The sequence below is a fragment of the Nelumbo lutea genome, chromosome 1, assembly GCF_056320005.1.
Source record: "Nelumbo lutea isolate HS-2025 chromosome 1, American lotus-T2T, whole genome shotgun sequence".
NCBI lineage: Eukaryota > Viridiplantae > Streptophyta > Magnoliopsida > Proteales > Nelumbonaceae > Nelumbo > Nelumbo lutea.
In genome coordinates this window covers 137,162,112-137,173,578 of record NC_142684.1, presented here as the reverse complement: position 1 = coordinate 137,173,578, position 11,467 = coordinate 137,162,112, and the positions used below count along the sequence as shown (strand labels likewise).

The 11,467-nt window shown below is 38.9% G+C and overlaps 2 protein-coding genes across 2 annotated transcripts; one reads left to right on the top strand and one right to left on the bottom strand.

Annotated features, from left to right (window-relative positions):
- The first annotated feature begins 1,475 nt into the window (after positions 1–1,475).
- LOC148877832 (Major facilitator superfamily protein) lies at positions 1,476–4,415 on the top strand. Its single transcript, XM_088944906.1, has 2 exons — positions 1,476–1,989; positions 2,683–4,415. The coding sequence occupies exons 1-2, from the start codon at positions 1,791–1,793 to the stop codon at positions 4,044–4,046; spliced, it is 1,563 nt and encodes a 520-aa protein (XP_088801032.1). The 5' UTR covers positions 1,476–1,790; the 3' UTR covers positions 4,047–4,415.
- A 4,022-nt stretch (positions 4,416–8,437) lies between these two features.
- LOC148877831 (uncharacterized protein At4g19900-like) lies at positions 8,438–10,343 on the bottom strand. Its single transcript, XM_088944876.1, has one exon. It carries the CDS (start codon positions 10,172–10,174, stop codon positions 8,690–8,692), a length of 1,485 nt encoding a protein of 494 aa, XP_088801002.1. The 5' UTR covers positions 10,175–10,343; the 3' UTR covers positions 8,438–8,689.
- Positions 10,344–11,467: the final 1,124 nt, after the last annotated feature.

Here is an 11,467-nt window from a genome sequence, read left to right as displayed (position 1 = left end):
TAAAAACACAACACCACAACTGCTTCAGCAAGGCTTAGAATTTATCACAACATATATTTTATACATATTATAAGTCATATTAGATGGACTATTATATATCTTTAATATAATATATGCTTGAAGCCCAGTCTGATCTAGGCTCACACTTCAGGCTTGCCCTGGGTCAGGCCCAGTCCATGATCATCCTATGGGCGGCTTTATAACGCATCAGACACATCTGAAATTAAGACCCTTTTGGAGATGGCCTGTGTTTGGGGCGTGAGCACCTGTGAGGGTAAACCGAAGACCCCAGGTCTGTTAACTTTTCATAGGTTTTGTTGTTTCGATTCTTTCAAATTTGACGTGGGACCCAGTCTGCAAATGCTATAAATCTCATCTTAAAATTATGGCTTAAACTTTAAATTATTGATAGGCACATTTCAAACTTTTTTTTTTCAAAAATGATTCAGGGTTTGGTTTTAGGTTTAGCTAGGAGTCCACATCTGCGCCCCACACATACAAAATATGATGAGACATCCACGGGAGATGTTCTCAATCAATACAAGGTCGGGATGTACTTACTATAGGGCATTGTGGGGCGCTGATGTAAATTCTCTACCTACCCTTGAAGTGACGGGATCTGCTCCACACAAATGGGCGTCTCACAGGAACACCCACCGTGCATTGGGAATATCTCCCGTGATAAGATGTGCGTGTGAACACCTGTGAGGCCCTAAGTGTTAGGAGCAGATCCAGTCTCACCCCTAAAAAAGGCTCAAATTTCGAGACACCATTTCGGAGTTCCGGAAAGCCAACGATACGATACAAATTTTGAACATTGCTTAAAAACTCTTGGCCTCTTGAGAGGGCTTAAGCCTGGATTGAGCTGTTTTCAATGAGGCTCTTGAGAAAACAAAAAAAATCAATAAAATCATTTTTGGGCATTTCAGAATTAAGAATTTTCACGGCTTAATATGTTGTTCGGGGGCCCACCTCGTAAAGCCTAGCTAGAGCTGCTGCCTGAAAGACCTCCCCAATCGGCTACCGGGCGGGATTAAGATCTTACCCATTTCCGGATCTGCTGCAAACAATAGCGTGTAAAATAACGAATGAACACGTTAGTATTTCATCCACATGGATCACATGTAGGCTCAGATCCCGACTTCTGGCGCCACGCGTCGGCGTGATCTTAAAAGTTAAAACCAACCAATAGGAAGTTTACCAGCAAAAACGGAATCAACAATTCCCACTACCACCAAAATAAATTGACGAAAGAGGGAAAAACATGAAGATAACAGTCTTCTCTTCCTATAGTAACCCATTTGCCGACTCTCTCAGTTTCTCTTCTTTGGGGTAAACACTCTCGGTTTCTCAAATACAGTAAAATATTCATCTTGGTTTTCAGAAAGGATCTTCATTTTTACTCGTCTCCGGATGCTTGGAAACAGAACTTTTCTTAATAAAAAAGAATGGGTAGGTCAAAGTCGCGTTCCATGCTTTCCACCTCGTGTATTTTTTAATGGAAATGTTGCTTACTGCGAAGAAAGAAGGCCCACTTGCAGCCAGATCTTCCAATCAAAAGTAAAAGGTCTTCTCAGTACAGGGACCCATAAAAGCCAACAACATGGACGAAGTCTTTCTCTTACTCGTTTTTCAGATCTGGAACAATGACTTCTGCTCTGAGACTCTAAGAGATGAGAAACAGAGGAAAGAATAAAACTTTAGTTTCTTCTCTTCCTCAAAGCAGATAGAGAGAGAGAGAGAGAGAGAGAGAGAGAGAGAGAGAGAGAGAGAGAGAGAGAGGAAGAGACATGGGTCTTCAGGAAAATGGGAACCCCGATGACCTTCCCTTGGGAAGCAAGAACAAGTACAGGAGGATGGATTCAGATCTTCCAGATGTGGATGACCCCTCTTATCATCATTATCAACAGAGCCGGAGCGACAATACCAAGAAATACGTTATAGCTTGCGCCATCTTCGCCTCTCTCAACTCTGTTCTCCTCGGCTACGGTAAGTATATTTCCTTCTATTTCTCCTTATTTTTTTTCCGATATTCTCTCTTTGACCGGCACTTCTTTTGTAAAACTTCACATAGGAAGTTTATGTTTCATCCGGAAAGAAAAAAGCTTTATTTGGATTGATAGTCGGGCAGCTGACTGCTCACTCTATCACACTAAAATGGCATATATGCAAGATCTTGGTTATTGCAGTGCTCTGCACATGAATTCGACTCGATGTTCTGGAGAGTTTGTCGATTTTCATCCAATGTCTATGACTTCACGCCATGCCATAAATAAACTGTTGCATTATGTCCTCTTCAAATTTCCATTTTTGGGCATACAGAGACAAACAAACTTTAGAACTTCTATCTGCTTTGAGTAAAACTTCAGAAAGAGTTGAATCTAATTTCTGTCAACAGAACTCATCTTACCCTTTTGCAATAAACTTTCTTGTATATACCTTTAATAGTTCTCATTGTCCAGAACTGTAGTTAGAATATGAGATGAAAGATCTCTTTGGATCTCCAAAACCATTCGTTATTGGAGAATGCTCATTTTGAGAAATTTTTTATTCAACAGCTTTTTGTTATTTGATGATGCTATTTGCAACCAAGACTCATATCTCGTTTCTGCTCCCATTTCTATAATTAGTACTTTTAAAGTGAATTTGCAGCTTAAAGTTTGGGCCTTTCTCCATTTGTAGATGTTGGTGTCATGAGTGGAGCAATCATATTTATTCAGGAGGATCTGAATATAACAGAGGTACAAGAAGAAGTTCTTGTTGGGATTTTGAGCATCGTTTCACTTTTAGGAAGTTTGGGCGGTGGAAGAACCTCAGATGCCATTGGTAGAAAATGGACAATGGCCCTGGCAGCTGTTGTCTTTCAAACAGGTGCTGCTATAATGACTTTTGCTCCTTCTTTCAAGGTTCTGATGATCGGAAGACTGTTAGCTGGGGTGGGAATAGGCTTTGGAGTCATGATTGCGCCTGTATACATTGCAGAGATATCACCAGCCATTGCCAGAGGATCTCTCACATCCTTTCCTGAAATTTTTATAAATCTAGGTATCCTTCTTGGCTACGTCTCAAACTATGCATTTTCAGGACTTTCAGCACACATAAACTGGAGAATAATGCTTGCTGTGGGAATCCTGCCTTCGGTCTTTATTGGGTTTGCATTGTTCATCATCCCTGAGTCCCCCAGGTGGCTGGTGATGCAAAACCGGGTTGAAGAAGCAAGAGCGGTGCTGCTGAAAACAAATGAAAATGAGAGTGAAGTGGAACAGAGGCTGGTGGAGATACAAGCAGCAGCGGGAATTGCTAATGCAGAGAAGTATGAAGAAAAGGCCGTGTGGCGTGAATTTTTGAAGCCATCTCCCTCACTTCGGCGAATGCTGATTACTGGTTTTGGAATCCAATGTTTCCAACAGATCACAGGTATCGATGCAACTGTATATTACAGTCCGACCATCTTTAGAGAAGCTGGAATAAAGGATAATGGCCCACTTCTTGCTGCAACTGTTGCTGTTGGATTTACCAAGACTGCTTTCATCTTGGTTGCTATCTTTCTCATTGACAGAGTGGGAAGAAAGCCACTTCTGTATGTGAGCACAATCGGGATGACTGTTTGTTTGCTTGCATTAAGCCTTGCTCTATCTTTAACGGGGCATGGACAAGCTACAATTGTGCTAGCGATTTTGGCAGTTTGTGGGAATGTAGCTTTTTTCTCAGTGGGAATTGGTCCAATTTGCTGGGTGTTGACGTCTGAGATTTTCCCTTTGAGGTTGCGTGCTCAAGCATCAGCCTTAGGGGCAGTAGGAAATCGAGTGTGCAGTGGCCTGATTGCCATGTCCTTCCTCTCTGTTTCCCGTGCCATTACAGTGGCAGGAACCTTCTTCATCTTTTCCATGATTTCAGCTCTCTCTGTTGTCTTTGCTTATAAATTTGTTCCAGAAACAAAGGGAAAGTCTCTAGAGGAGATAGAATTGCTATTTCAGAACGAGGGAGAGAGCAAAGCAGGTGAAGTGGAACTAGGAGATGTAGAGCATCTAGTGCAAAAAGAATGAGCACTAAGCTTAGTTTGATAGTCCAAGCAGTTATGAAAGCATACAGCTAGCTCAAAGATGCCAGTTCCGTCTATGTTTCAGAGTTTCTGCATCTCCAATGAAACTCCTACCACATTTTCATTGTGCAGGACTTGCATCAGAAGTTTTGCCGCTACACCATAAGAGATACATGACATAAAAAGATCCAGAAATCATATATTATCCAAATTACATTGTTGTAATTTAGTCATATACATGAACTTATTCAGATTGTGGTGTACAGTTCTTCCTCTGGGGTTGGCATGCCCCAATATTTATAAGGAATTGAGATTAGAGTGCATTATTCTTTCTTGGTGCATAGGAATAAAGTTACATGATTTCTTTATACTATTGCACCTTCTAATGGTTCACAAGGTTTCCTTTTTATATAAAAAACCTAATGCCTCTTACAGTGTGAAGTCAATGTTGAAACAGATCTGCACGACAGGAAATTATTGAACAAGGAACAAATTTATTCCGCACAAGAACCTCATGTTTTCATGTTTTAAGCCCCCCCCCCCCCCCTACACTCCAGTTTGTTACTTGAATCTTGCGAATTTGGGTGGAAGAGCAATGCTTTCTTGGGTCTACAATAATGCCCAAGGGTAATAAAGCAACAGATTATTTGCTGCAGCATTAACAACTAAAGAACTTCTAAATTTACTCAGTATTTCTAGCCAACCCCAGCCAACAATATATTTATATACATATATATACTTTATACATATACATATATACATAAACATACATACAATATGGTGCCCAAAAGGTATGATACTGGAAGAGCTTTGACCAATCAAACCCCCACCCCCATGAATTTTGGTGAAAACCATATGGTTACCACTATGATACCTGTTGATTAGTATATAAGTTTCCCCATCCATGTTTGATTTTTTTATTTTTAAATTAAAAAAAATACAAAATTCTAAGGGGGTTGGGAAGCAATGCGAGGAAGAGAGTAGGCTGACGTGAACAACTGTGTTCTAAGTATAAAGTATAGATAACATATATTTTATGCATACACTGTCATATGATACAAAATAATATATTAAATATAATATATTTAAAGCCATAGGCCCAAAGCCCATACTGGCTCACCGATCATCATCCCTACCGCCCACAGCTTGAGATTATGAAATAACTAAAGCTTTAAAACTTGGATAATGGAACTTCTAAATTTACTAAGTACTTGTAGGGTCTTATATGGGTTTGAGCTTACACCTAACCTCTTGATTTTCTGCTCACATCATGAGCTGTTTTTTTTTGGTATTGCATATTAAACGTTATAGGGGGACTCAGCTGGGGACTGGGGACAGAGCAGGGTGCACATGAGGTCCATTGACCTAACCACAGAGAGCCTGTGGTTCCACTGGTTTGTGAACCTATTAATTTTGTATTGCTTTAAAGCTGTGTTAGGAACTGATCTTCACTGTGCTACCTTGTTATTAATCTCAAATTGGAATCCTATTTACCATTCCAGGGTGTTTCCTTGACAAACACCTGGTATCAGATTAATTAAGTCCAGATAAAGGTAAGTAGTCATGGTTTATTTTCTTTTCTTGATAGGAAAGATGGGGAATAAACCTATTACCTCAAAGTTACATGGAGCATCATCCAAGTGATATCACTTAAATGTAACAAACCAGTCAATATGATGAAAAAAATATTGGAAACCCAGAAGATTCCCAGGGTAGGGCAAACTTTTTTGTGGGTAGATGCTCAGAGTGAAAGGATAGAAACAAGCTAAAGAACATCAGTAGCTTGTTTTTATTGATATACTATACGCAACGAGAAAATCCACACATTCACATGATAAAACAATAACAATTTCCTAAATTTGATTGAAATTTTGACTGCAATTACCTAAAAATGTTGTTGTGTAGTTGGTTTAAATTGTGAATGCATTTTTTCTGATCCATTTTGCAGGAATACATAGTTTTATCTGTCACAGTTTACGTAATAAGAAAGTTCAAAATCTGAACACCCTATGAGAAGGAGAAAAATATATAAAAAGAACTATCACCGTCTTGAATGCTTAAATGCAGAGAGAAAGACAAAAGTTGCAATCATCAATTGAAAGCATGAAATGGATGGTGTACCTGGAAAAAAAAAACTAGCCAACTTTGTTCACGCTTACATAAGCTTTACTTTCTTCTCTTTCCATAATCCTCTACTCAAAGTTGGATGGAACAGATATAGCACATCTGAATATCTGTGAATATCAGAGAGATGAAGTCCATGTTACTGACATTGGAATAGGTCCACCACCAGCATGCCTATAACTAGAATATACCATCTTAATTTTTGGCTCCTATTATCCTGTATATTGTTTTCCATCACTATGTAGGGCCTCCAGCAGTGGTTTTCTTATATAGTTTTCCATGGATACGGTATTATTCATGGTGTCACCAGAAGATTGCTATAGATAACTTGTGCTTGCAGACAATCACTCCAGAGTCCAGATTACAGGGGTATGGTCCCTCTAACAGCCTCCTGAACGAGGAAAAAGAAAAAGATCTAGTGACCCTGTTGATATTGTCCTTGTAATCCATGATTTCTTCAGCATCCCCAAGGTGTAACACCATCTCAGGATCTGAGCACTATGTTGTAAAGCTGCAAATTGTCAGATTGGATTCTGATCCGACAGTTAGAGATCCAGAATACATGCACAAGTGCACTTTCAATAACTATTATTACCCATTTTCAACTCAAATAGTTTCAATCTGTCATCATCAAATAGAAAGGTTAACTCCCTATATGCTGATTTCAAACCTCATTACAATTGCCATAGAGGTAGAGAGAGGCCTTCAAAATTTTCAATAGCACGAATTTATTTGTCTAAGAAGAGTTTGAAATATTTTCTTCAAATCTATAAGATAATTGTTTTAGACATAAATGGTGTCTCATGCAGGAAATGGCAAAAGATTATGGTCTAACCAATCCCATGATTCAATCTCCTGCATTCTGATTATAAATGAAAACTATTACGCCCTTAAATTCACAGATGCATATAACAAAGGGAGAAGATGAAGGAATATATTCCTGATTTGGAAATGATAATGTGGCCTGAGAGAACCCAATTCATTTAGGAGCAGTTTTCAGGCCATGCAAACCAGCTAATCATTGTCTTCCTCAATAAACATATTGGAAGTACCCAACCATTAGACTGTCATGCAAGTTGTCATCCCATGGAATGTATTCGGTCGTCTAGGAAAGTTTAGATAAGTTTATTACCCATTAAAAAGGAAAATTGGAAATGAGCACTTTGCATCCATCTCAGATATGTCAACGGTCCAGAAACATGTAAAATTGAGTAAATAATAATTTGGGATGCTATACTACCTTTAACATGTTTGTTCTTTTATTATCTTTACAATAATTTGCAGAAGAAAACAAGTGAAAATAAATGTTAAGTTTTCATATCCAATTACAGAGTTGAGCCCATGTTCCAGTTGTAACAACTAATTTAATACGTTAACACACAAAATGGCTATTTTGCAGATATAACAAGTTGTCAAAAGGATATATCAAGAGGAAGTATTTAGCACCCTAATAAATTAGGATGGAAATTATCTTAGCAGAGAGCAATCAGTCCATAAATCAGGCATCAGGAGAAACGGCAAAACATGCAGTTATTCAATTGTTCATGGTCTCAATTCGAGATAGATATCTCGTAGGGCAGTAGTCAATACCAAGAAATCACACATTTTTATACCAACTTCAAATTAATTGGCAAATGGGAAAGAAGCCTTTCAAGTTGCAACAGTGATATGATGCGTGCAGTCACAGCCGCAAAAGGAGAACTAATCAGTCTGTGAGGATAGTTTTCTAGTATACATAACATTAATTGCTGAGATAAGAAAGGATTCACCTTCCTCCTCCAGAGAAATAAAAAAAAAAAAAAAGAATAAAATGAAACTTACCACAAATAACAGTTAACACATAAATTAGAAGAAATTGCATAAATCAAGTATGAACCTAGATCTGGAATTCATAAAAATGTTAAGGAAAGGATGTGATCATTCATGTGAAATAACTGTAACATACCATGAAAGAAGCATGAAGTACCTAATGAGTAGAAGCATGGAAAATATGTACAAGTTACAACGTCAAGGGAGAATAAGGATCTTGATATATAATTGCAAGTATTAACACCAGAAACTAAATATTAATTCCCCTACTATATCAAAATGAAAGAGAAAGGCTAAGAAACCATCCATATAAAATGTTTAAACAGGCATTTAGAGATAAAATTCTTTTTTTTTTTTTTCATGTTAGCATGACTTGTTAAAATTTTCTCACAAATGTCATTTCAGAGAATCTCATAATCCATCTTATCAACACTGATATTCTAGAAATTGTGTATAACTGAATAAGTGAAATGGTCTTCCGTGACTGCCTTAATTGATCTGACAAGAAGACAAAGTACAGTGTAGGTTACATAAACTCAATTGTTTATGTTCAGATTATGATGGATGAAAGAAAAGATTTTCTTTTTCTTACTCCTTTTTTCTGACACAAACAATGGAATGGACTGAGTTGGTCCATAGCCACATTACTGGATCAGGACATGAGAAAAGAAGAGAGTGAGATGACAACACATTTGCCTCATTTTTCTAGCATACTTATGAGACTGATACTGTATAGTTGCAGAAGATGCAACAGTCCAACATTATGTGATTGATAATGCTCCCTTCTTCAACCTTCATCTTCTTACTCTGCTTATTCCATAGGTGAACAGAAAAACTTTCCCTGTGAATGTGTTTGAGCTTTGAAGACAACCATTTCAAATGGGCAGCATCCCGGGGTCCATGAAAGAGGCTTTGAACCCTATTCCAATCAACTGGATAAAATGCTGGCGGTGGCAACACAGTAAAATTAAAACCAGGTCTTCCGCTCACTCTTGAAACAACCCTTGAAACCAAGTAAGGTCCATTGTGACCCCATTTGTTCCCATTGAAGGTGAGTGCAAATTCCTCGATGAATTTGTTGAGGAGTGGATGCTTTTTGTCAAAGACCATGACAGCGTTGTTCAAGCGACTCCAATTTCCAGTTTTTAGATCGATAGTCTGTGCTCCTATGGCATTCCTGAAATTGGAAAAGCTCTTCAAGACTATAACATCATTGTCTAAATAAATTCCACCAAATTTGTACAGGAGTGTCAGCCTAAGTAAATTGGAGAGGTTCTGACCAAGAGAAACTTCCCCAGGATCTACACTCCCCTTCTTTAAGCGATTGAACCAAATCTCTGCAGACGTATTCTTGAAGATATAGTTGAAATCAGGGGAAATTGCTGTGACCCGGAATCCCTGGTTTACGAACGGCTTCAACAGTTGGCCTCCTCCACTTGAATCCAACGAATTGGAGACTATGAGGAGACAAGCATTTGGATGTGATTTAAAAAGACTCTCTATTGAAAGCAATTCCCTGTAACCGAACGACTCCAAAGTAGAAATCCAAGTCATGAAAAACCGCACCTTACAGGAAGAATTCGAATGTGACCCATGGAAGAACTCGTATACTCTTACAGAAAATTGCCTTGACAGGGCGGTAGGCTGCAGAATCTTAAACATCAGCTCATTCTTTCTGTGACACCTTGATCTCTGAGCCGAAGAAGAGTTCCATGGAAGAACTGAAGACTCCTGTTCCTGCAAAGGGGGCACATGTCCCTTCGGTTTAGAAGGTGGGGTTTCCTCCTTGACAGCATACATGAACGAGGAGGATAAGGAAGACGAAGAAGACCATTTTCGTGCTGTTTGTCCTACTGCATATTCAGGTGTAAAGCCAGTAGATTCCGGCGAGATTTTGGTCGGAAAAGAGACGTTTAGACAGAAAATGCTGGCGCCGTTGTAGGCCAGAGGCACAAATAGGACGAGAGACAATAGGGAGGTAGGAAAGCAGAAGACCAGACCAAAAAGAGAGTTCCTTATCTTCTGCAAATGGTAGTAAGAACGAAAAAGAAGAAAAGGACGAGAAGGGTTAGCGATTTTAACATTCATAACCGATTCTTCTGGTTTGCTCCCTCTGGGAGCAGTTCCATCCTCTTTCTCTTTATCTTTGGTTTGTTCATCAAGAGGAGAATCGAATGGAAGATGGAAAACCATTTTCATGGCGGACGCGGCAAAAGCTTCTACTTTTTAAATCGAAAAATACAAGATGAAATCTGATTAAATAAATAAATAAAAGTAACAGTCGACTTGGAAGAAGCTCCCACCATTTCTGCACTCTCTTGTTTCGAATAAAGAAAAACACAAAAAGTAGTCAATTACGCAGCAAGCTCGGCTTGGCTTGCTTGATCCGACTCGGCTTCCTTTTTTATACTTTTTTTTTGTTTCCTTTATTGCAATAATAATTATGTCTGCGTCGCAATTTGCACTCAGTAGCACGTACGTTTTGTTGTTCAAACGAAAATCACATTTTTCGAGAGAATTTAAAAGTAAATTAGTAGGGACCCGTGCGATGTACGGGAAAATTTTGAAAGATTTAATAATTTTATTTTTTATTTAATGTTGATTTATAAAAAATAATAATTGCTAATTGAATATGAATAAATATTTTTTAATAAATTTAGTTTTATTAATATGAATAAATATTCTTTTTATTATTTCTAAATGAAATTTTGATTACTTTTAAAATAAATAAAAATGATTATAAAAGCTAATATTTTTATTAATTCTACTAATAATTAACAATTATATGAGAATTACAATGGAGTGGATTCAAGACAGAGCACCCATCCCTGCCCCGTCCCCAGTGTCACGTGGGTTCAGGGCAAGGTAACCACTCCTCAATGTCGAGCGAGTTCAAGGGCAAGGCACCCCACTCCTCATCAAGGATGGAGAATCCTCGAATTTCCCTACCCTGTCCCCAATATTGGGCAGGTTCAAGTAGAGGTGTAAATTGGGTCGTGTTGGGTCGATACAACACGACTCGCATGTGGCCCAAACAAAGTGTGAGTCGTGCTGTGTTGGGCCACGAGGCGTCCCGGGTTGTGCCTCCCTCCTCTAGGATAATTTGGGGGTTGGTTCGGCACGGGCCCATGCCATGTCATGGGTCAGGCTGGTCCATGGACCAGGCCTTGGGCTAGGCCATGCCGCACACTCAAGGCAAAGCACCCACTCCCTGTCCAAGGTTTTTAAAATTGGACCGGATAGGGAACGGTTCTGGGGTCGAACGGTCTATTTGTCAAATGGATGACCCGCTCTGACCCAAAAAAAAATTAGAAAAACAAAAAGGCCAAAAACTGTTGTCCGGGTTAACGGTTCGACCGCCCAAGCAGTGGTTTGCTAACCAAATAAACGATTTTTGGACAAAAAGAGGTTTTGAGGAGAAACGGTGTTCAGTTCCCAATTTTTTGATCTAACCATCTGGTTTGATCTAGTTTTGAAAACATTATCCCCGTC

What these genes read in the sequence shown, in the direction of transcription:
- LOC148877832 (XM_088944906.1), top strand. Translation starts at nt 1,791, where the DNA reads ATGGGTCTTCAGGAAAATGGGAACCCCGATGACCTTCCCTTGGGAAGC. An exon ending in CTCTGTTCTCCTCGGCTACG is followed by an intron (nt 1,990 to 2,682) that starts GTAAGTATATTT and finishes CTCCATTTGTAG; the next exon opens with ATGTTGGTGTCATGAGTGGA.
- LOC148877831 (XM_088944876.1), bottom strand. Translation starts at nt 10,174, where the DNA reads ATGAAAATGGTTTTCCATCTTCCATTCGATTCTCCTCTTGATGAACAA.